This window comes from Lytechinus pictus, chromosome 16 (genome assembly GCF_037042905.1).
Source record: "Lytechinus pictus isolate F3 Inbred chromosome 16, Lp3.0, whole genome shotgun sequence".
Lineage (NCBI taxonomy): Eukaryota > Metazoa > Echinodermata > Echinoidea > Temnopleuroida > Toxopneustidae > Lytechinus > Lytechinus pictus.
Window position 1 is genome coordinate 21959275 of NC_087260.1, and position 26433 is coordinate 21985707.

The following is a 26433-nucleotide window of genomic DNA, read 5'->3' on the forward strand; positions in this document are numbered from 1 at the left end:
AAACACAAATATCATTTTTAGGGGCAGTGATTTTCCATTTGAAAAAGTGACATTTTCTGTTTCTGAAAACCTGTCATTCTGATTCAATCTTTATTTAAAACGGAAATTCCGTTTGAAGTCTTTGAAGATGTACACTACACAGTAAAAACATAAACACCATTTGCAAAGATAAATTCAATGAATTTTCACATGAAAAGTTAAGAACCCAAACCGACTATGCTTTGATTTAATATCGATAAACGGAAAATCACTGTCCCTACAATTTAATCACACTACGGGCTCCTGACTAGCCAGGCGGCTTCTAGAGAGTAAAAATCATTTACTAACGTAAGGTTACTCTCATACGAAGCCAGGGCTTCTATCTCATAGACCCACACAAAGAAAGCCAAAACCTGAAACTTTCACCCCCGAGATTTCTACTTTCCTTCTAAAAGATCTAGACCTAAATCATGTACATGGGATAAAACTTCATTTCCGACATATCTACGCTCTCGTTGCGAGCGTCCGTAACGTTGGGGAAGTACAATAAGAAACAAGATGGCGGCGTAAACATCGGGCAAGTCTCTTCCGTCTTTTCACAATATTCTTTCATTTTTTTGGATGAATTCTTGTTTAAAAATAACAACGAGAGCGTAGAAATGTCGGAAATGAAGTTTTATCCCATGTACAGGATTTAGGTCTAGATCTTTTAGAAGGAAAGTAGAAATCTCGCGGGTGAAAGTTTCAGGTTTTGGCTTCCTTTGTGTGGGTCTATGAGATAGAAGCCCTGGCTTCGTATGAGAGTAACCTTACGTTAGTAAATGATTTTTACTCTCTAGAAGCCGCCTGGCTACTCCTGACATGAAGTTGCATCTGCTAGTCAAATAGAAATCCAAATGTTAACATAGTATTTACTCATTGTCCAGCTAAATGATCCAAAACAACAAAGCCTGCACATGAGGTACTCGTTGAAATCATTCAGGCAACAGGTCAGTACAAAATTATCGAGTCAACCAAGTGAGAGCAACAAGTCATTATTCATTTCCTGACATCCCAAAGGCCTACAAGTACATTCAATAAACAAAAATTTCAATGGGTTTTCCAAAATAGACCAATTTGGTTGATTGCTGTTTTTTGGGGGGGTAATTCCAAGTGGGGGATTTAGGTATGCCTATCATGGTAACTAATAATAGATACTTTATAAACTGACTTAGCAATGCACCTTGCTCCTTCTATAACTCATTGAAAGTGCTTTTATTCTTTTTTTAAAACCCTCCTCCCCCATGTCTGCCATAGTTTACAGAGCTCTGTCAGATTAGAGAAATACCAAGACATTCCTGTTAACAGCCTTCATGCAACAGGAATATCCTGACAACACAAGTTTACATTTTGTATAAAGGGTTGAAAAGCTAGGTAATGACAAAAGCTTTATCCAATTCAAGAGAATAATTCAGTACATCCTTTTTCTGAGCGAGTGACAAGCTATTCAATTTAATTGCTTTTTATGACAGCAACTGGTTTTAAATGCATGGAATCCTGATTACATAATAGTTGTTGCTACACCTGGCAACTGGCAAGTCTCTGACCCCTGTTACACATGCCTTGAAAGTGGACTGAGGCTGGCCCTGGAGGCAGCTCAACATACTATATATGTGTAAGCATAACACCCCCTTTTTTAAAAACCCGGACTGAAGCCAGCTTAAAATGACTCTACATGTACCTCTGCATGAGGTATGAAGCCGATGTGAGTCCGGCCACAATTGGTGTAACATTAAAGTGGACTCTGGATGGCTTAAAGCATCTACTTGTAACAGAGGCCTCTGACAAATATTCTGGTTGTCAAGAACAACCTTTACATGTACTTAAAAAGCATGCACAACTGTTGGTAAACATAACCATCCATTACACTGGTTTGATGAGACTTTTCAATTGAAATTTTATTCCTATGTACATGTAAAGACAAGCTTTTCAACTTTTTCAAGTAATCTGCCTACCTTAAAAATGCTTATTTAATCAGCAAACACTGGGCATTCTTTTAAGTTTTAAAGAATTCTATCACAAAAGGTATTACAATCAAAAGCAACTCCACAATATCCAAAATATCAAACTGAACTAGATGTCTCATGAATCATGAATTTGCATAATTGGGGAAATGCATTTAATTTGATTTTGAATTTGCTTTAAAGTGCACTTTTAGGGACAACAGGCACCTGAACAAAATTTGTTACAAAAAATGTATGAGAAACATATTACCAAACAGTTGATTCAATTCCAGAAATCCTATCTGTATGAATTTAAATTCTCATTGTTAAAAGCTATAAAAAGTGTCTTGAAAAATTAATATTTTCAAAATTAGAAAAATTAGTACTAAACAAAATACATAATGTACATGCATGTAGGCTACACCTCAATTCCTGGAGAAATTTGGCATATCACAGCTAGCATAAGGGTCATCGCTCCAGTATATGGATCAAATGCAACATACCAATATGAATAAAATCCCTGCCTTATCTATGAAATTGTGAAATGAGTCCGCATTTTGCCATGTTAGTGAGACTGGGTCAATGTATTACAGCATAGATTTAAAACAACACCACCTGTATCAATAAGCATAGTGTGATTATAATTTTCTGACTATTAGCATAACTCTTTAGTATTTACTGTCTTATTGACATGCAAACAGGGCCCCATAATGTTAATTTGCCAATGCAATCAATTAATATATGCCCTGCATGTGTATCATATGACTTACTGTATATAATGGGTAGTTTACATACAGTGTGCAATTTTCATTGTTTGTCCACCCAGACACAATATGACTGTACCACACATTCACTACCGGTAATTAGCCATAACCCTCCCACAAACAATAGACAATCCTTGGTGGTTATAACACACCCTCTTCCCTTCATTGGCCTCAACACTCATCTTTGTACAATAATTATTCATGAGACTACACATGCATTCATTATTACTATATTACACATAGCTTCACATCTTACCTCTCCCATTGACCCCCCCCATCCTTTGACCTTTGTACAATACTTTTTGTGAGAATACACACACACACATGTATCGTCACCCACCCCCCCTTGACCCTGTACCCTGTACCCTTTGACATTTGTACAATACTTATCGATTAGAATACACAAGCATGTACCTTCACTTCTTACCCCTCCCAATGACCCCTTCCTCCCTTTGACCTTTGTACAATATATTCATCAGACTACACATACCATCACATTTAGCCTTCATCTTTTGAACCTGCATGGCCTGTTTCTTGACATACTTGATCAGATCTTCCTTCGGCAGACTCTCCAACTGAGGAGAAAAAAAATTATTTTGTTTCAAAGCATATCCACAGTTTAAATAATGATAATTAAATACACAAGATATCACCTAAATTCATGGAACAGTCGGTCATGGCTAAATTGTTGAAATATATTGCGAACAAATACATGGCAAATCCATTGGATATTAACTGAGTTGTTGATTTTTGAAGCTTCCCATATGTCATGTGATATAAATTCCAATTTTCTACCTTCAAAGTATTTATTTATTAGAGCACAAATAAGGAAAATTAAAAGGGGCAGAAAAATATAAAGGCCAAAAATTTCGAATTCAGTCCTATCACAGGGCATCCACGGCCATAGCTTTGGTGTTGACAAGATTAATTTAAACCAGATATATACTTCATGTTTCATCCCAAGATTTAATTCTCCAAGACTCATTACAAAGTTAATTACTGGGGAGTATTTCATGAAACAAATAACCAGTGATTTTCACTGATAACTGTTATAAGCTACTGAAATCCTTGCAGCTGATTGACTAAAAACAAATTAGTCTGTGAAATTCAATGATCTATTTGCTTCATTAAACACTCCAAAAGTACGCTACGAGGGAATCAAGATAAACAGTTAAAGAGTTTCTGTTTCATAAATCTGCATGTATATAAAATTGCTTTTGGCCAACTCGCAAATTAAACCGCAGGGCCCCTTTCCACGATGAAAGCATCATAACTACAACTTGATGCCATCTCTATAGGAAGCTAAGAGCTCTGGTAAATAATTCAGATGCTTTTAATTTACATGTGTAAAAACATATATCTGTGCAAAGACAATTATTGTCCATCTTGGCTACCCAAAGAGATGGTGTCGAGTTAGAGCTATGATGATCTCGTGAAACGGATCCCAGGATCAAGCAGATTGCAACAGTAGCTTTTATATTACTTGCAAGTTTTACAAAATAGTGCCAGTCATTAACTCACCTTGCCAGCTTTGGGGGCGGGGGACTGTTTGGTATCCCCACCCTCTTCTGTACCTGGTGACGCCGCCTGAGACATCTTGTTATTGCAGCTTACAACAGATCATACAGAAACTCGTGACATTGCCTAAACATCAATGTGAATTGAAAAAAAAATGAACAGAAAAGAAAAACCAAGACGTACATAGCATCGAAAATAATACCCATTTAAAAGAAAAGAAAAATCATAAAATTGCAATTATCTTGGCTTAGGATATAGAGACATCCATGAACAATAAAGCATTAAATGGCTAATAAAATGTCATTAAAAGCCTACTAAAGCTTTGGTAATATTTGGTTCAATAATATGAATTATAATAATATAATATTCCGCATTTATATAGCGCATAATACATCGGAACGACGTCTCCATGCGCTTTACAGACATATTATTACCCCGGTCATCAAATCCTTGCATGCCCGCATACAATGTATGCACCTTCTCCACTCCCTGGGGAGCATTCCAACAAGAGTTTCAAGACTCAATTGCTAGGCATACTACATATAGGCTTTCACATCCTACCGGGTACCCATTTAATACCTGGGTGGAGAGTGGCAAAGTGTGGATTAACGCCTTGCCAAAGGACGCTAGGCCATGGTGGGATTCGAACACACGACCCTCTGATGACAAGGCGAGAGTCAGAACTGCTACACCACGACGCTATACTCAAATATCATAGTAGTGATTGAATATTTTTTCAACAGCCAATTCTTTGTGAAAATTTCTAATATTCAGTCTAAAATATCTAGCAATCTCTCAACATCAATTTCAGAGAAAACCATTCTTAGGCCAAAAATTTTGAATTTGAAATGATACAACAGCATTAAAACAAATCAATATTGAGTACTAAAGACCTACATGTAGAGGTCTATTGATTTCTAGGACACTACAGACAGGTTGATACCTGGCATCTGCTGAATGCACAAATTCTCATTTTTATGGAGAATGTAGAATTTGCATTGTTAAAAAACAGATTTTGTGTCAAATTTGCACCTGACAAAAAATTATTTGAAAAATGCTATTAAAAAAATCAAAATTTTCCCCAATGAAGATCATTTTGGCATGTCCAATATATCGTTCACATTATAATACCAATTCACAGTTTTAGAGCATTTAAGCTCTACCTGTTCACCTGTTTCAACCAGAAAACAATAGATTCGGTCCACTGAATCTATCCTTCTCTGGTTGAAACAGGTAAACAGGTAGTCAAAGAAATGTGACTGGTACTAGAAGGGCCTCTGGGTCCTTAAAAAATAAAAATAAAACTAAGCATCCCTATCTGGCACCCAAATTTTCCAGAATTGATTTCTCATTCCTCCAATCAAATAAGTCTAAATGTGTATCATCAGCATCAACGATCAATGCAATTATTCAGAATATTTAAAACTTGTTTTGAGGTACTGACGATATAGAATTGATTTGATAAACCTCGCACAATGAACTCTGGCTATCCTGGAAGTAATATTATTCATGTATCTTCACAATAAAGTAAGAAAGGGAAATCACATGTAGAAGCAGATTAATGCACAATCTTTTGGAACATGTATAAAATTGTTTTGACGTGTGGGCACTATATAAATAAGAATTTATTTTATATACCTTCCAGAAATAATATCCTGGAAGAAATACATATTGTATCGCAGCTCGTAGTAGTGCACGTACATGCAGGGAAATTGGATGTGAGCCTGAGAGCCAGAGAGAAAATGTGCCTTGACTTTGTTCCGATAGTGCCTTTGAAATTTTGATGTAGATCTAGAGTCTAGACCTACATCAAGTAGATGATGGCATAACAAAATTGACTCTGTAACCCAGATATTTCCAGCCCGCGAAGCAGCGGGCCAGAGCTCTCTGGGTTATTAACTCTGTGACAAGACTGAAGACTTAGCCACCCAATTATCAATACGAACAAATATTGGGACTTTTGTATAGCATGCGGCAATGCAATGACAATGTCCCCATACATGAGATAGATTGTGTGTGTGATTGTTGTTTGAAGTCTTGAAGATGAGTTTCAGTGTGCTTTTTTTCTCTCATGATATTCTGTCTTTTCTTATTCTAATTTCATTCAAATATTTTCCATCCCACGGCCACATCACGGCCAAAATGAACTCCGGCACCTCACCATGCACAGGTAAAAATTTGGAAAGAGTTCCATATGCACCCCCACCAAAAACAACAAAAGATTGATGAGACTTCCGCTTCGTTCACTTCAGATTTTTCTATCACTTTTTTACTGTTGCCTACCGCAGTTGGGACTCGAACTCACCTCGCTTTATCTGCAGTCAAGACCTCTTCCCGCTATGCTAGCAAGAAGCGCTGATACAGGAAGGGGTATTTTAACGATTCTCAGACGATAGTTCGACTAATCTAGACTCACAGACACTTTACTGACTAAATAAACCGATGTTTATGGACAATTACACGCTCTATATCCTGCTTGAAATTTGACGGAATAAAGCCATATTTTGGTATGTATTTTCACTCCCCCATCATATACGTTCTATATTAGGGCTAACTTTAGATCTGAACCTTCTCCATTTGTGGGGGTAGCCAGGAGGTTCCTCGAGAGTATAAATCATTCACTAATGTGTGATTACTTTCCACTGAGCCAGGGATTGCATCCCATTCGTGTTCGTATACCATTAAAAAAAATGAAATTTTCGCCCCCGAGATTTCCACTTTCCTTCTAAAAGATCTAGCCCTAAATCATATTAATGGGATACAACTTCATTTCCGACATTTATACGATATTGATTTCATTTTTAAACAAAAATTCATTAAAAAAACTAGAAATATATTTTGAGAAGACGGGGAAAAACCTTGCAGATGTTTGCCATCTTGTTCTCTTTGTTCTTCGCCAAGCTACGAGACGCATATCAGAATTCAGAGGATGTGCGTCTCGGAGCTTGCCGAAGGACAAAGAGAACAAGATGGCGACGTATGCATTGGCAAGTTTTTTCCCAGTCTTCTCAAAATATTTTTCTCCCTTTTTCAATAATTTTTTTGTTGAAAAATAAAATATCATTATGTCGGATATGAAGTTGTATCCCATTTACATGATCTAGGGCTAGATCTTTAAGAAGGAAAGTAGAAATCTTAATCTCTTGGCGAAAATTTCAGTTTTTTTCGCAGTACACGCACATGAATGGGACGCAATCCCTGGCTCCATGGAGAGTAAGCACACGTAAGTAAATGATTTTTACTCTCTAGGAGCCTCCTGGCTAGTGGGGGGTACATATGGAAATTTTGACTTGACTTTGCTCTTTTGCTACGCTACGACTACGTCTTGGCTCTTGCCAAAAATTTTAGTGTCAAGCCCTGCCCTGGGCCTGGCGCCTCGCTGGCTGGTAAATATATTCATATCACCAGTAGAGGCGCTGGTTAGAAAATTGGGATCGTCCCAGTTTAAAGATTTTTCCACACAAGAAATCTGGAAAAGTTCATTCACCTGTCAAGTGCCGAAACCAATCAAGTGCGCTAGTCAATGTAAACAGATCAGGTTTCATAACAAGAATATTGGAAGACTGTAAGTCATGAAAAATAGATGGTGAACTGGGGCAGTGGGGGAATTGAGGTCACTGAATCTATTTTTAGCACTCTCAATTCCCGTAATTGATGTCTTTGTCCCGTAGGGGGAAGTGAAAAAAAAAACGTCCCCATAAACAAGGACAGTCTCAATTTATCAAAGACATGATTTGTCTTGGTTTATGATGAGGATATCCTTGTTTTCTGGGACAATCCCAATTTTTGGACCAGCACCTCTACTGATGATTTATACTTGTGATGAACATGATGAATTGAATTGGCAAGCACTTATGGGGAAATTCATTGAAACTTGAGAAAGCGTTTAACTGGAGGCACGTAGCCAGGCGGCTTCTTGAGAGTAAAAATCATTTACTAACGTAGGCTTACTCCAGGGGTGTGAGTGGTCACAAATAAAAAGATCTGAAAATAGCTGAAGAGTGTTGAAAAAGTCTGAAATAGAAAGAGCTCCCATACTTTTTGTACAGAGGAAGGCCAAAAATAAGCTGAAATTAAGCTGAAAATCAAAACAAAAAAATCTGAAATCAGATAAAAATCTGAACTCTCACACCCCTGGCTTACTCTAAACAAAGCCAGGGAGTCCTTCCTATTCATCTGCGTGTACCGCAAAAAACCCTGAAACTTTCGCCCCCGAGATTTCTACTTTCCTTCTAAAAGATCTAGCTCTAAATCATGATGTACATGGGATAAAACTTCATTTCCGACATTTCTACGCTCTCGTTGTTATTTTTAAACAAGAATTCATCAAAAAATGAAAAAATATTGTGAAAAGACGGAAGAGACTTGCCCGATGTTTACGCCGCCATCTTGTTTCTTATTGTACTTCCCCAACGTTACGCGACGCTCACGTCCGTAACGTAACTTATCCCATGTACATGATTTAGAGCTAGATCTTTTAGAAGGAAAGTAGAAATCTCGGGGGCGAAAGTTTCAGGGTTTTTTTGCGGTACACGCAGAGGCCTTATCGTGAAATTTGTCACCTCTCTTGTCGTGTGTGTCGGTGTGTGTGCGAACGTTGTGTACAAAGTCAATGGAAGTGGAAAGATGTCACCACCGCTGACGAAATAAACGGCAATGAATGGACTGGTGACATAAACCACGATAATGCCCGCAGATGAATAGGAAGGACTCCCTGGCTTCGTTTAGAGTAAGCCTACGTTAGTAAATGATTTTTACTCTCAAGAAGCCGCCTGGCTAGAGGCACGCCCAATTCCAAAGCCACAGTTAGAAATTAGCGAAGCCCGAGCGACATGCCAGCCGGGAGTTGCGGGAGCCAGCGCATATCGCATCTGCACTCTCACATCAACAAAACGCTGCAGTGGCGGGCGCAACGCAGCAACACACATTCATCACACAGCTCTTCAAACGTACTTGTTTGGTTAAAACACGAACACAGCTAATTTAAAATGTATCTAAATATTCTCATCAACACAATATGCAATAATCATCAAAGGTAGATAAGAAATTTATGGAATTAAAGACAAGTAAAACACAATCTCACCCATCAAGTTGCAGGCTTTTCTACGTGGCCAAATTTCTTGTTTGTATCCTTGTATGGGAAGCTAAAGAATCGGAAGCTCCCGGAAGTAAATTTCTCCAAATATATTAAAATTTGATGATAAAATTAATGAAAAATGTCAGTTACATAAGCTGATTCAAATATAAAAAAATTTCGATATATATTTTTGTCTTACATTTTGAATTATAAAGAATGAGTCATCATTCTGTAGATATAAGCATTAACTATCTAAAAAAAACATTGCATACCGTTTGGTGCTTCATAAAAATCTTAAAGGAAATTTTCACTACTTCGAAATCTTAAGATTTTCCCCCTTTTTGACCAGTGATGATTTTATCAACACGAATAAAACAACCATTTATATTCTGGAAATTCATTCCGAATTATCTGTTAACTTTCGATAGAGTTCCTTTCTGGAGAACACTTCCACAGGGGGACAACATTTTACGCAAACTTTCAATCCTCGGTCCCACGCATTTGAATACCTGTCGCATACCTCGGCGACCAACATCAAATTCTTATTCAGTCACATTCACAACTTCTCAACTTCTTGCATCGGAAGGTGAAGCACTGATGGATGGTTTTCCTCTGAAGAGTTACTCCGCAGCGCCATGGATGGAAAAAATGCAGAACATTCCAAAGCAAAGAATAGAGGTAGTATGATGGGCTTTTTTTTAACAGACAAGTCTTTTTTAGACTTATACTAGTATAGAGTACTTAAAATTTAAGTCTAAGTCTAAGTAAGACAAGTCTAACTTCTAATTCTATCTCTTAAAAAAAAAAAATATTTCTTTTGATGGCCAATATGTTGGATTCGACTAACTTAACCTAGGTCATCACAAAATAGTGAATAGTCCTGAAGCAATATCTTTTAAAAACCTGTCCTAATATTTCCTTCTTTTTTCAAAATTTTAATCGAAGTTTCGAGTTCAATGGGAAAAAAAGTTTAATACTAATTTTGTGATGTAGTGTAGGAAGTTAATATCTCGCTAAAACAACCATACAGAGACATGAGAGAACAAAGTTTCGGTCCATGAATCAAGATAATATATCTGAGGTAGATGTAGACTTAGTCTCAATTGTAAAACTTTAAATGGTATGCCAATGCAGTACACAACACACACTAAAAATCATTAAAATAACACTTTTTTGACCAAAATTACTAATATCCATATACCGGTAGTTGAAATTTATTTTTCATTAGTAACTTGGGAATATAATTTTTGTATTCACCAGAGCGCTCAAAAACTTGAATTTTGGGCATATTTTTATGTATGCCCTTCTATTGGTGGAAAGTAATATGGCAAGAAAATTGTAATTTTTCAATCTCTATTTTTAATTTAGAAAAAAATAATTAAAGAATCAAATCTACTTAAGAGTCAAGTTATACGATGATTAGCTGTAATGGAATCTGACAGTGTCAAACAATCAAGCATTTGTTCCAAAGTAAAAGAAAAAATAAGTCAAACATTGCCAACAGGGAACAAGGTTATATCATAACCTTGTTTGTTGAATGAGTGATCTGAGGTAGATGTAGACTTAGTCTTAATTGTAAAAATTTATTGCAAACGATTATTTATTATTAGTCAGCTTATGCAGTGTTCCTGTTAGTAGACTCGGCTCATTTTAAGTCAATAAAAATATATATTTTTATATCAGGTTGACCAGTATTATCATTTCTATTTTTTTTACCATAGTTTGGTCTACTAAAATGGACATTTTTAAGTTTACAGACTTTATGATCAATTATTAAAGAAAAAATTAAATTTGGATTCCGAGATAATGAATCATTACTTTCAGTGTTTTTTTTCTTTGGTTTAGTTGTATGATGTATGACATATCTTTTGTAAATTTGCTTGAAACGACTTGTATGTTTTAGAGTTTACCAATTTTTTACAAATTCATGAAAATGTGATTTAAGTACCGGTAAGCAATGCCTGCATTGATGATTTGTGAAAGATCGCAACACAACGTTATTGATTTAGAGACTAAGATTATTAAATTTCTTCTTTATTAGCTTGCCATGCTGAACACACCCATACATAGATGGCATCTTCCTGGAACACCAACAAACTTTGAAGTATTCATCAAAAGAGATGACATGACTGGGAGCTCCTTATCAGGAAATAAGGTAAAATCTCACATATATAATTGGGTATTTTTTGCCTTTCAGTTGCATCCAAAAATCCTGAAAAATTATATTTTCATCAAAACAATTTATTTTGTTTTTCATGATTTTAAGGGAATTTCCTTTCAGAGTAAATTGCAAGATTAACTATTTTGCATTTTAAAAATCGAGGCCAAATCTGTGAAGAAAAAATGTTTAAAGACCCTGATTTTTTTTGCCCACTTTATTTTTACTTGTAGAAATAGTCTCTGTAACAAAATTCAGCCCCCCTTAAATTATTTTGCCACTGGTTTCTACTTGCAAGAAATTCAATTTAATATTAAAGCAAATTAGAAAGGGTATTTGTTTTATTCTTATAAACTCAATTACTCATATAGAAATGCACATAATGGTGTATATGACATGTGCATACCGGTAATAAAGAGATGATATTCATGCAGATCATTTTTTTGTGTTTGTTTTTTTATAGTAAAGTATGATTATGTTTTATATGAGAATTTTAGTAGAAGTTAATTGTATTGTTCACTTGGTCTATTTCTAATATAGTCTCATACCACTTGGGCCAAATCCATTTGGGCTAATTGCCATTTTGATTATACTACAGTACACTTGGTCTAATGTCCACTTTAATGGCCTAATTCTTGTTTAGTCTAAGTTCCTAGATGTTCGTATTTCCATTTTGTCTACTAATAAATAACAAATTGATTAAAAAACAGTTCATCTTATCATATTGACTAGGTTTGTTAGTCCAAATAAACAAAACGGTATAGCCTAATTGAAAAAAAAGCTAAATGGCTGTTAGACCGAATAGGTTAGTAGACAAGCTGGGTCCTGTAACACAAAGATTAGTGATCAATCGTATGCTTGAGTTCCACGATTGCTTGTCCATTGTAATCAAATGAATCAATCGTAGAAAAATGTTCTACAATTATTGCTAAGCTTTGTGTCACTGGTCCCAGATCATATGAGATGAGACCAAGCAGAAAGGAGACATAGCAGGTGTATACCTAGACCAAAAGCTTCGGTCTCTGTTAAATTGGTTGTTCCGCTGAACTCCGTTGGCTCCACTCACCAAATACAGAGACCGAAGTTCTAACTCGATCTGTACAGGGACTCAATGGCCGTATGTTTTAATGTATTAAGTTCGGATAAACCAAGGAAGTGAAGTTGCGTGACAGCCAAAGTAAATCACCGTTTTTGTCCTTTTAAGCTTACTTTTTCCCCGTTTTGGTGCATTGCAGGACAAAAAGGAATAATAATCTTTATTTTTGTCTAGTTCTTTTTATATATTTTATGAAATAAATACAAAAATCAATGAGCCCCATCGGGGAGATTTTGCATTGTTAATCCCCTAACGGCAGCTGCACGATCGCTAGCCGTCTGTGTACAAGGATAAATAAAATAAAAATGTTAAAAAACTCCTCGAAACAGACGGCTGCCAGCTGTCTAGTGTAAACCAAGAGGCAATGTACTGAATATATTACCCTCTTTTCTCTCTGTAGATTCGTAAGCTTGAATTCTTGTTGGCAGATGCAGTCAGCCAGGGTTGTGATACCGTGATCACGTGCGGTGGGGTAAGATCCAATCACTGCAGAACAACAGCTGTGGCAAGCAGACAACTTGGTATGGACTGTCATCTTCTGCTTAGATCAGAGGCAACAGTGAGTGTATATCAATTTCAATTCAATTTCAATTTCAATTTATTTGCTCATAAAAATCCATACAAAGACATACATATACAAAGTATCATATTCACAAAATAGAAAAAACAACAACAACAAATAGAAATAAACATTGGATTGAATATGATAGGGACAGCAAGAAAGGAACAAGCCTTGTGATTAGCTGACCCTATAACATAATAATTATACAAATACTTCAATAACAAAGATAGAAAAAATCACTAAACTACAACAAAGGGGGGGGGGGGTGCCTATAATGCCTGAATGAAATTTATACAAACAAACTTTATGAATTACTATTTAAAATAAATTGCCTTGATTTTGACTTAAAAACATTTAATGAAACTAATTGCTTGATGTCTACAGAAATAGAATTCCAGAGTTGTGGTCCTTGAAATAAAATTGAGTTTTTATATACAGTTGAGGCTAGAAGTTTACATACACCCAGGAAATTCAAAGAAAAGTTTACACTTACCAAACATAAAATTTACTGTATCTTATAGAATATTTGTGCTATCATGACGAATATATCAAATAAATGAGTATGTCATGCCCCTTCATCACATTGCTTTGTCATCAGGAGCTGAAAATATTTCGGTGTCATTTTCCCCAAAAAATCTTCATATTTTAGACAAATTAAAAATAAAAACTAGACAAAAACATTTCAAATTTGTGCAAGTTGCATCTCAATACAAACATTTCAGATTGCACTTTTTGTTAAGTGGTGACATATCATGATAGAAAATGTAACATAAATCATAGATTTGACATTTATATATTTCTATGAAATGATGTTTAAAAATATAGTAACAAACAATAGAATACACAATTCAATACATTTGGCAGGAATATTACTTTTTTTCTTCAAAGAAAATTCCACCTGAAATATACTTTAATCCCAATCTTGTGAAAGAGCTTAATACGCTCTTTCATCTGATACCAAATTTGTCTTGGTAGTATGTATATTTCTACGATGTTTGGCAAGCGAACAAATTTCACTGAATTCCATGGGTGTACATGTATGTAAACTTTTGGCCTCAACAAGCCAAATCCATATCTTTGCCAAATTGAGTTAAACACGGGATGCTAATGCTCAATAGATGAACCAATCTTGTGTGTAGTTTATACCCTGGAATTCCATTTTTAAAAATACCCAAAATGAATGAAAAACTGACCAAAATCCTCATCAATGAGGATTTTATTTTGTGCATGTCTAGTATTGTCCAATTGGACAATACTAGACATATACACAAAATAAAAATCATTTACACTGTAGTTCTTCTCGATTTACTCGAAATGAACTATGGATTTGGTCATTCTTGTATAAAACTCAAGGAGCTTCACCACTGAAGGTGTCAGAGCTCATTAAGATTCTAGGCCTGATTCGCTATAGAAACAGGAGTTTATTTTTACTTAATTATTTAAGGAATAAGATAAAGGTTTGAACTCACTGATTCCTTACTCCAAAATCTAAGCAAAGTATTCATGTGCTAGAGGACATTAATCCTTAATAATACTACTATGGACAAGTACCAGGTTATGACTATGTAGATAGGAATCCCCTCTCAACATCATGCATATTCATTTACATATAGGACACATTTCTTTGATACCGCACAATTGGGAATAGTTAATAGGTCTCACAAAATATTGAAGGCCAATCAGAGGCCACTGAGGCGAAAAGATGGGGCACCCAATGCCGTGGCATTGGTGGCCTTGGAGTGAATTTAGCCCTGTGTTTGTCAATAGAAGTTTTTATTTCCTACAATAGTCTGATAAATATAGATGACAATGCTTAGTGTCTATATTTCCTTTCCTCTCTCTCCCTTTCTCTCTCTTGTGTATTATGTTATTTTCAACTCGTTTTTTTTTGTCAAGCACCTAGACGGATCCTTCACTGGCAATACTCTACTAGATAGTATGGTTGGATGTAGTTTCTATCTCATACCAAAGAAAGCTCAGTACAACGCACATATCAATCCCAGAATGCAACAGCTGGAGTCGTATCTCAGGCAAGTGGAAATAATGTCATATGTACAGAATTTGTATTTACAGTTAATTTAGATCTTTTTCTTAGGGTGTACAGAGAAGAGTTTGCAAGTTCATACTCTTGATTTTATTTAATATAGCAGATAAATCACCATCTCCTTGTTAGAACAGGATTTTTAGGGGGGCAAAGATTTAAGCCTGACTAAAATTGGACTTAAATATTGTGAACATGTTGCCATTGGTATCCAAGCATAACTTAAATTTATGAAAGATCACCATGTAGATTATCCTCTGTTTGCTAGGCTAATGTTTAAGTTCAAACTCTTAATGACGATCCTTTGGTGGTGTAATGAGCCCAAAATTTTGAGTATGAACAATATCGGACAAACAATAAGATAGAAAAGGTGTAAATATTGGTAATCACTATACCCATGGATACTTCAAATTGGCTGTATGTGTGATGTCATAGTGATGTAAGGCAACAACTTCTCTTCCATGTACTCCAATACATGAAATCGCCAAAGTGTCATTTTTTTAAAGTTTTACTTCAAATTGTGTTTTCTTTCATGAGGTCATAAAACATTATACAACCTGGATTATATTTAGATTAGACCTACTGCCCCAAGGGAATGGGTGTCCTTGCCCCTTGTCATAATTTACTTACCCAGTCGCCAATTTGAAATCAACATAGTCTTAGGGATCTCAATTTTAAAGCAACTACAACTTTCTTATTGCTTGTCCGGTTTTTTCAAACTTTCACCATTCTGTTTTTGATATATTTTTCCCATTTTCACACAACATTTAAGACCAAGGCTGGATTCCCCTTTAACAGTCGGTTTTCATTCATTCATTCATCCATCCATCCATCCATCCATCCATCATTCATTCATTTGTTTGACAAAAGATAAAGTTTGTCTTGCTTTAGAAACTAATAATGCATATCCAAATTTCTACTGATGACAAATCCTATATTTCATTTTAAGTAGATTCCTCTTCCTATTACATGACCAAGTTCAATAGCATTTCATAATCTATTAAGTTATCTTTATTTCAATTTCAATCATCTTACAGAGACTCCCTTGGGAAGAGACCATACCCAATCCCTATAGGAGGTTCTAATGCAATAGGAGTGTTTGGATATATTGATTGCTTCCGTGAACTCCTTGAACAGGTATAAAGAAAGTGTCTTGTAGTTCTTATACTAAAATCAATGTAGTTACTTTAAGTAAAAATTATGTTTTATTTGTATTTATGAGTTCAATTTAATTTCATTATTTTGTAAACCAAATATATCCGTTCAAACAAATCCAGAAAAACTCTATCATTAAATTCTTTCAAATCTATGTTACATTACTACCATTCTGTTGAACATTATATTTATGTTGAAAATAATGAATTTATTTAATTTGATAGTAGATGGAGAAATATAATTTTTCTGTATATGTATTATTTTCATTACGCTGTATATTCAAATCATACATTGTTGTATTATTATTCATGCTATGCATGTATATACCATGTTATGTTTTGTATGGTCGAAAGATATTTTGAAATAAACATGATTTGATAAAGAAAGAAAATTAATGTAGATGTCAGTTTGGTAGCTAAGTGGTTTGAGTATGTGCTTGACAGCTTGCATGCAGGTCGGTGGTTCTGTATCATGGTTTAATTGCACCCTACCAAGGACTTTATAAATGGTTCATTTGTTTGGCCAAGTGCTCAGCATTGTGCATTTAGTGTCAACAAAGGATAGATTAAAATGTATTTGCCCAATGGTAGAATGAAAGATTACTGGTATACAGTATCATACAATATTTCAACTTCACCTATGTTTGTCTAGACTCTTTGAGAATATGATACAATTTGACAATGCATTTATTATAGAAATATTTGATATGTGATTATGAACAATAAATGATAATTGCTTAATCAGATATCCATTGTTTACTTTTACCGTGTTATTTTACATATTTACATTCGTCTCTTGCAGAATGTCCAGAACAGATTCAGTGATATCGTCATAACGACGGGCAGCAGCGGATCACTAGCAGGTCTTGCAATTGGCAACTATCTAACAGGAAGCAGACTCAGGTTTGTATCTTGATATCATCGGTAAATTGCCAATTTGTCTCGTGCCAACTCGTCCACTCATCACATGGTCTGCCTTCATTAAGTCCAATGCCATTCTGTTCATCAGCAACCATTTGGTCCAATAATCATTTGGTCCAATCATCACTCTGTCTATTCACCAGTTTGTTGATGACCATTCATCTCATAACCAGTTGGTCTGATATCCATTTTATTTTCATTCATTTCACCCAATTAACATCGAGTCCAATGAGGCCAAATAGTATATGGACTAAATGGCAATTGGACCAACTGGTTTCTAGATGAAAAGGTGGGTGGACGAAATGGCAAGTAGACCATGTTGATAGTGGAAAAACTGATGGTAGACCAAATGATAGTAGACGAGTTGGTAATTGGATGAATTGACATTAGACCAACTGAAAATAAAACATATCAACTAGCACCTATGCAGTCTGCTAGCTGGGTGCTCTTATATGCATGGTGTATGGCAAACCTAGATTATTTGTCACTCTTTGTATAAAAATTCATGTCACGTCGTCACACCCCCTTTTGGCAGAATACATGTACCTCGTCTTCTACATTAGAATAGTATACAAATATGCTAAGATTTCAGGAAGAATAGCAGAAATTATTCGTCCGAGGTTGGACTGGCAATACTATTTTTCCCAAGGGGCGGAAGCCCCAAGGGGAAATAGTATTGCCAGTACAACCGAGGATGGATAATTCCTTCTATACTTTCAAAATAAAGGCCTGGTATATTTGTTTTATATCCTACATTTTTACAATGTTTTAACAATAGGTCTTGATAATCTAGTCTTTCGTAAAGTAAAACATTGGAAGTCTTGTCATCTCTTTTGCCATGTTCACTTTATTTTACATCCCTCCATTTTGAATTTAAATCTTTAGATTGTTATTTTTACATTTATATTTATTATGAATATTCAATTATATAGAAATGAGTTGAATGGTTTTTTTATTCATTGATTTGTGGAAAAGGGAATTAATCGAAGTGAAATGAAACAATGTCCCTGTCTTATGTAAAAAAAGTTCCAAGTATATTAGTTATGTTTCAAGGGTAACATTTTATGAAGTAACTTGAAGTTGCATTGTTTAATTCAATGATTTCCTTACATTAAATTTCAATACTGAGGTCCAATTTACAATTTTTTTTGCTTATTGAAATTTGTGCTGTCAAACGTACCATACATTTAGTTCAGAATCTGTAACATAGTTAGTTTACGTTTTATTCCATGCCTTTTTGCAGGGTCATCGGAATGGCAGTGTGTGACGATGCAAGATATTTCCATGGAGAAATCAACAAAGTTTTATGTGAACTTGGCTTACAAGGTCAAGGGTCATCCGAGGTCAGGTCAGAGGACATTGTAGATGTCGTGGACGGGGTCAAGGGTCTCGGGTATGGTGTCTCTCAACCGGAGGAACTGGACTGTATAAACCAAGTCGCCAGGAGTACGGGCATTTTTGTTGACCCGGTGTATACCGGTAAGGCGACCTTTCACCTCATGCGTTTGATGAGAGAAGAACCAGAGAGATTCCAAGGATCCAAGATCCTCTTTATCCACACAGGTGATTATCTCCTTCTTTATCTTCTCTTTCCTCTTCCTTTTCTTCTTGCTCTTCTTCTTGCTCTTCCTTTTCTCTTCCTCTTCTTCTTCCTCTTCTTTTTCCTCTTTGTCTTCCTCTTACTCTTCCCCTTTGGATGAAGTAGTACAGACCTCTAGGTATAGCATTTTCATACTTTGTGCTGAAAAACATGCTGCATTGTTGATTACCATTAATAATATAATTAATAAACAAATGAGGTTACAGGTGTATGTACATCAAGTACAAGTTTTCCTTGCACAAGTAAAAAAAAAACTAGACCAAATGCTTTAGTCTCTAGATCACACTCACAGTGGGTCTCTGCTGAGACTATGTCTGGCTCCACTGGCCACCTCTATCAATCAAGTAGGAGAATGCAAACAAGTAAAAACAAAATATTTGAATTCCTCCAAGCAGATTGATTTCAGCTGTTTAATGATTATCTTTGTCAAACATCATCTTTTGATGACAGGTTTTAATCAGGTTTCTTGCCTATATGTGTTAGTGATTTTCAACATTAACATTTTCAGCTAATTTCATTACTTCTCCTTGTTTAACTTAATGGGTTTGTATAAAAACTTACTAGATCTAAATGATGACAATAAAATTGATTTGAAAGACTTCGAAATGAATTCTAACTGCAACTACACTAGTTTGGCTTAAAAGAATTATGAAGCAACTCTGTATATCTATTTATTTTCACTCTTGCAGGTGGAGTGTTTGATCTGTTCAGTGGTGCAATGAGTACTATGGCTGATGGAAGGACTTCGGCAGAGAAGAAGGTCTATGATTGGATGGAAATGACTGACAAAACACCTCTCAGCCAATCATGATGAGTCTTAAGGCCACCGCACACCTTACGACCCGACTGGTCAGCCACTGGTTTGCGACTGAGTGAGGGGAGATTAATCGCAAGGCAGTCATAAGCCTCGACACCGCACACCTTGCGATCCGATCTGGGACTCACGCATGCGCTTTTTGCTTTTTGGCATAGCAACTGAGAAAGTGCGCTTACTACTGCGTATGCGCGTTGTTTATCATAATACGCATCGTGCAACTCTGCTGTGTGATTGGCTGGAAGTTGGATTGAGCTTGCGATCCAGTCATAAGGATTCGACATGTCAAATCCTTACGATTTTCCTTGCGACTTGTCTCTGACCGGTCTGCGACGCTCAAGCTGACAAGAGCTGTGACGTCACATCTCCCCTCACTCAGTCGCAAGCCAGTCGGCGACCAGTCGGGTCGTAAGGTGTGCGGTGGCCTTTATATGAAAAAAACAGGACTCATCTGAAAAGAAAGTTCATGATTCGGTGGAAATTAGCCAATCAAGACTCGGGATGAAATTATGCAATTTTTTTCTTTTTAGTGATAGAAAATCAATAAAGTTTGATTCATGATATGAGCACCATGGCTTATTATGAAATATTCCTCAGGGAGTGGGTAGTGTGTATACATTTTGTGCAGGAAAGCCAGAATGTGATGACTTGTAGTAGAAATACATCTGCTAAGTGCCTAGATATGGAATATTAATGATAATAATACTAATATACTTATATAATGCATACCACTTCCAAGTATGTCGCAGTTTCTTTTTGAAAGGAAAAGTAAAAATTAGAAAGAGAAAGAATTTGTTAACGCATTGAAGGACAAGTCCACCCAAACAAAAAGCCGATTTTAATAAAAAGAGAAAAATCCAACAAATATAACATTGAAAATTCCATCAAAATCAGATGTAAAATAAGAAAGTTATGACATTTTTAAGTTTCACTTAATTTCACAAAACAATTATATGCACATCCTGGTCTGTGTGCAAATGAGGGGACTGATGACATCACTCACTCATTATTCTTTTTGTATTTTTTTATAAGAAATATGGAATATTCTAATTTTCTCCTTATTGTCCTGTGAAACAATGTTTTATTCCTTCGTGAACATGTGGTATTACCATTGTTATAAAATCTTATGGTTTAGTTAAGTTGGTCTTTAATGTAAAATGGGTATAGATTGAAATATTGTATAATTCAAACAATAAAAACGAAAGAAATAGTTAGTGATGGACATCATTGACTTTCTCATTTGCATGTCACTGAGTTGTGCAGATAACTGTTTTGTGAAAAATAAACAAAACTTTAAATGTCATAACTTTTTATAAATTTACATCCGATTTTGATGAAATTTTCAGCTTTATGCTTGTTTGATTTTCTCTATTGATTCAAAGCAACAATTTTCTGGGGTGGACTTGACCTTTAAAAATACAATGGAAGACATCTGACATTATAGTCATAGACCTTTAAAGCTCAAGATTTGCTCTACTATTTCTACTTTTATTTTAGGGTTTTGCTTTTAAAAATATGTTAGATATATATACTCCATATGAATATGTATTCATTGTTTTCCTAGTGTAAGTTTTTACACAATATTTCCTCAAAGAAGAAGATTTATCTCCTTTTAAGTAGTAATTTGACTGAAATAATAAAACGTGTTTTTTTAAGCCATTCTGATTAACTCTTTACAAAAATAATCATTTTAGTGATATATTTTGGAACAGAGATTACAACTCAACTTTGATTTTACACTTGAGACATCTGCTAATAGACATGATGCTATTGAGACAAGAAAAAATAAAACAAAAGGAAGTCTAAGAATCAATATAAATATCCTTTATAACTGTGAAATTTGATATGTTCGTGTTATTATTTTATTCCAGTGCAAACTGAAATAAGATGATGTTAATCATAGTTCCAATCATAACTGCTCACCAAAGTTCGGCACTGGAGGCATTGGCCCTTATTCTGAAGTCAGGTTTAACTTAGACCATGGTCTAACTCTGTGCTTCATTATGGAAAGCCAAAAATGTCATAATTTTCCTAACATTGTTCATTTCTTATGATTATGGTGCTCTTTCCTAAATCGTGAATGGTGAAGAAAGCTATCTTAATTTTCCTTCCGAGACAGTTAAGAATGATTTGAGAGAAAATGAGCTGATATATTGAAATTATACTGTTATAGATTTATGCAACTATTGGCTATCCATAGTTAAACCACAACTTTAAACCTAAGTTTAAATTAAACTTGACTTCATCAGAAAACGGGCCATTATGTTTTTGGATGTGTGTCTGTCCATTCATTACCTGATCAGCTTTTTGTTGAATTACCTTAAAAATTGATGTAAATTCTTATAAAGAAATGTGAATATTAATTTGATAAATTTTATGTTTGTACTATGAAATACTATTTGTAATGAAATTTAAAATATATATGATATATGCTTTCAAAATAGTCTCTGGTTTTTTTTATTCTTGTTTTTTTTTTTTTTTTTTTGGGGGGGGCACTGTCATTAGAAAGTGGATACAACACTCACAGACTTTCAAAACGGACCCCAAACAAGTCATTTAATCATACTTTCATCTCAGAGTTATTCTCATGTTTTCCCCATGCTAGATAATGCCTAAAATTATCTATTTTAATTGTAATATGAAATACATACCCCTTTCACACATCTAAGGTTGAAAAGTACAGGTATACTGTGTGATACACTTTTCACTGCACGCTCATAAGTTGCCTGTCCATGAAAAACAACCCTCTTATGTGTTGTGTACGTGTACAAGCATGGAGTCCACCTTGTCATGGCAGTTGCAATGGAGTCTCAATGAAGAATTTATCTCATACAGAAGAGAAAGAGATGTGTTTAAATAATTGTGAAACTGGAAACTGGAAATATCTAATATATGATTGCAAGAAGAGGGAGAATAGATTGGAAGAGGGTGGATGGATGAAAGAGAGAAAGGAAGGAGGAGGGAGAGATAGAAAGAAAGAGATGGATGGGGTGAGTTAATTAAGAGGAGGATAAAGTGGAAGAATATGAATAGGAAAAAAAATATAACAAATAACATTACTGGAAGGAGGGGGTGGGGAGAAACAAAGCTTATAGATACAAAATGAAATATGAGATTGAAGAAAGATGTGCAGGTGTAAAGAACAGGATGAAATGAGACAATTTTGAGTGAGCTGAATAATGGATATGGATCATTTTCAAAAAAAAAAAACTATCGAGCAAGCTTAGTGAACTAGCAAATAAATACAAGCCTTAAATTAATTTTGTTATAAACTTGCCATCTGATTTTTTTAGAGGGGGGGGGGGGGGGCTTATAACACTAAGTTGAGCCAGACAGTCGTGAATCTAGTACCTTGCCCCCCAACTCCAATCATGGATTAGTCTTTGTTGATTTAAATGAGAAAAATGTAAAATATCGTGGAGTTTTTTTTTTTCAAAACAAATTGATGGAACTGTGGCCCTGTAGGCATTTTCTTTTCTCTCTCTCTCCCCCTTTCTCTCCCTCTCCCCCTTTCTCTCTCACTTTCTCTCTCCCTCTCTCTCTCTCTCTCCAAAGTTCTCGACTCCAGTTTCTCCTAGCTCTTAGCTCCTGCCCCATTTCTCCTCCTCTTCCTCTTTCTTCACACTCTCCCTCCCTCTCTCTCTCTCTCACCCCTCACTCTCCCGGCCCCTCTCAATTTTTCTCTCACGCACCTCATCTTTCTCTGTGTCTCCCCGTCTCCATTAATTCTTTTCTTCTTTATTTATTTATTCTTAGTTTATTTTTAGCTTTCCCACCTGACTTGGGCCATATCCAACATCATGATAAAGACTACTTGAGAGAGTATTTTACCGCAGGTCTAGATCATTTCCAACCAAACAAACATGAAACCAGAGATAGAATGGCATCATCTTCTAACCCCCAAGCGACACCGCTGATTAAGTTACCTATCCCTTTTGACGATTCCTCCGGGTAAACTGCATCGCTGCTCGGTTGATTTGTTTACTCGGCGAATGTATTTAAAAAGTACTGAAGTTAAAACAAAAAAAGGCAAATCGTCTGCATTACTATCCAGGTGAATATATTTTTTTCTACCGATGTCACGCAGAGTTTGTTACATATAGTTAAAAGCACACTTCCAATTTCGGTCCGACTTTTCAAAGAGCCCATATAGTTTAATGGTTTTATGTTTTCAGTAGCTAGACGAAATTAAGTTAATAATGCTGTGATTGGTTTTCACATAAAAATGGATGATGTTTTTTTTACAAAATTTGCATTTATGTATTTAATAAGAGAGTAATTCATGACGTCAAGTTTGTACTATCAAAGCAGTGACGATGAGAAAAACGTTATAGTATAGATTTAAGCGACGTAAAATTCATCGAAGAATTATGGATTATTTTTTAATTTCAATTCTGTGACGTCCCATGGGAGCAGCTCTCCCATAATCATAATAGTACAAACTGCATTCAATATGTAAATTCTCATAAAACTGGAAACTATTTTACAGGTGCATGTAATCAGACACATTATTTTTCCTACACCATATAAGAAATATATTTAATTTCAAAATTATATGAACCATTAAAAAATTTGAAATTTATGAAATCTATTGTAATGAAATATGGGACACGGTGCTCGTGCGTGACGTCACAAAATCAAAATATCAGAATTTCATATTTATTTGCAATTCTTTGATGGATTGTCGTCAAAACTTGTTTGATATATTTCTCTTAATTTTGTACATTTATTAAATCAGCTTGATTCCAGGGTTGACACCTTTTCCCGCGATTTTTGTAACCCCAGGGTCATTCAGTTCCTAAGCCAGACCTCTTACAGACATTAGTGTGTGGCGCCACCTGAGTCACTCCAGGACGATCCGATATACCGACATAAAGGTAACTGAGTCGTTTTATAATTTACTCCTATTCGTTGATCTCACGAAAAAATCATTTTGTGCTGTTTACAAATTGCAAAATTTGATATTAAGAATCTAATTATTGGTATCAATGAATAGGGTTAACTGGTAAAACGGCTTGTCATACGTTCATTTGCATTATAGATACGCTGGCTAAAACATCCGAATGACGGTGACATGTCAGCCTCGTTATCAGGCTTTGAATCCATACAGAAAACCTAATTAGAATATGGGAGAAAATCCCACGTCAAGAGCAGTTTAAACAGTGAACTGCTTAAACTAGTAATCACTCCATAATCATTCGAGACAACCCTGGATCACATTTTCTATCATTCATTTATTTGTAGCCAGTACAAAGGAAATGCAAAGAACTACATAATAAACTAAGATTAAACATCACGTTAATAAACGAGAACAATGAGACGAGGGGTATGACAATATAGTTTTGAAATTAATGTCTTAAAGAATGGTAGTAAATTTTGCATGCCTGAGTTAAGTGGCAAGAATCAGTAATGGATGTGAGAGAGAAGAATTAATTGTTTATATAGATAAAGTTCAAAATCAATCAATTGCTGGTCAGAATTTTTGTTCGATAAATGTTTCTTTAATGAAATTCAAGTAATAAAATTATTGTAATTTGGGTTCTTATATTCCAAACGGTAAGTTATTCCAAAGGATTGTCGTAAAAATAAAGAATATGCTTATGCCTTTTCTACGACATAGTGGAATTATTTTCATTCGAGCAGTGGTGGGCCAAAAACTTTGAGAGTCTCACAACATGTCTCGCGTGTGGCAAAATTTCAGAAACCGAAGCGATCAGCTGGTAAAATATTGACCTTTTTAAAATGAAAATCTGATTTTATAAAAGATTTCGACATGACATTCAGAAAATAACATCATATATCTTAACCATTTCTCCTTTACCTTTTTTGTTCTTCATTCCCCTAGGTTGTGGAACGTTTTTTTTTTTTTTTTTTTTTTTTTGGGGGGGGGGGTGTCCCCCAAATCTTAGAACGTATTAATTTGTATGCCAGTGCTTTCAAGTTCTGTGTTAATAGCTCCATGATGTAATCAACAAACTACATGCAAGTAAAAATATTCTCATTATTGATTCTCCTTGAATTCCGACCAGGGGCAGCTTCAACACGGGGGAGTGGGAGGGGCGGTCTACCGCGGCCCCATATATAATTGGAGCAAAGAACAAACACACGTCGGACGCGATTGTTAGACAAGCTCTTCAAGTGATAAGTCACGTCTCACCAACAAGCATGACGTCGACGAGGGAAGCGGGGAGGCAGGGTGGAGTGAATAAATCGATATGGGAGTTCATCCCCTAATTCGGTCAAATTGTCAAATCCAATGCGCAAAAACGATACTAACTCTGGCCAGGGAATTGTTAGTGAGAATTCCCTGCGCTAACAAAGGTTTCAAGTTTGGGATTTTGCACTGAAACACATTTTTCCATTGCTTGGGGGAATAATTGAGGTCGATTTGAAGTAATGGAATAGCCTTTACATACCTAACCTACATATAAATTAAAAATAGTCTGCTTCGGCATATGGAATGAAATAATAACAAATGGTTCAGTAAATGCCGTAGAAATCGTAGATTTGTAACCTACATAGTGCAGAGTGCAATTTTGGCATCTGATAAACAAAGTGCGCTGTAATTCGACCCATTATTATATTTTCGTGCTGCCACTTATATTTCAAATCAATAACATTCTTCCATTTTCATCCGTACCTCTGATTTGTATGAATATTAATTTGACAATATCAATAGGGACGTCGTTCCATGTTTCGGATGGGATTGGGGCGGGCCAAAAGTGAAAAAAAATGTCCACAATTTTCGACTGAAAAATTAACAATTC

General features: G+C 35.5%; 2 protein-coding genes across 2 annotated transcripts in view; one reads left to right on the forward strand and one right to left on the reverse strand.

Moving 5' to 3' along the window:
* LOC129278662 (GRIP and coiled-coil domain-containing protein 2-like) overlaps positions 1-9403 on the reverse strand; it is a 35808-nt gene extending 26405 nt beyond the window's left edge. The window contains exons 1-3 of the mRNA XM_064111721.1: positions 9327-9403; positions 4247-4369; positions 3216-3300 (exon numbers count right to left, since the gene is read on the reverse strand). Of these exons, the coding sequence (XP_063967791.1) occupies positions 3216-3300; positions 4247-4321 (160 nt within the window). The 5' untranslated portion in view covers positions 4322-4369; positions 9327-9403. The remainder of the gene's footprint in view (positions 1-3215; positions 3301-4246; positions 4370-9326) is intronic.
* A 183-nt stretch (positions 9404-9586) lies between these two features.
* On the forward strand, positions 9587-19666 carry LOC129279614 (uncharacterized). The gene is made up of 8 exons (XM_054915714.2): positions 9587-9998; positions 11362-11475; positions 12975-13133; positions 15033-15166; positions 16215-16314; positions 17134-17234; positions 18496-18815; positions 19542-19666. Exons 1-8 carry the CDS (start codon positions 9672-9674, stop codon positions 19661-19663), a joined length of 1377 nt encoding a protein of 458 aa, XP_054771689.2. The 5' UTR covers positions 9587-9671; the 3' UTR covers positions 19664-19666.
* The last annotated feature ends 6767 nt before the right edge of the window (positions 19667-26433 follow it).

Coding starts and splice junctions, on each gene's coding strand:
- LOC129279614 (XM_054915714.2), top strand. CDS start 9,672: ATGATTTTATCAACACGAATAAAACAACCATTTATATTCTGGAAATTC. Junction 16,315..17,133: donor TCCGTGAACTCCTTGAACAG/GTATAAAGAAAG, acceptor CGTCTCTTGCAG/AATGTCCAGAACAGATTCAG. Junction 18,816..19,541: donor GATCCTCTTTATCCACACAG/GTGATTATCTCC, acceptor TCACTCTTGCAG/GTGGAGTGTTTGATCTGTTC.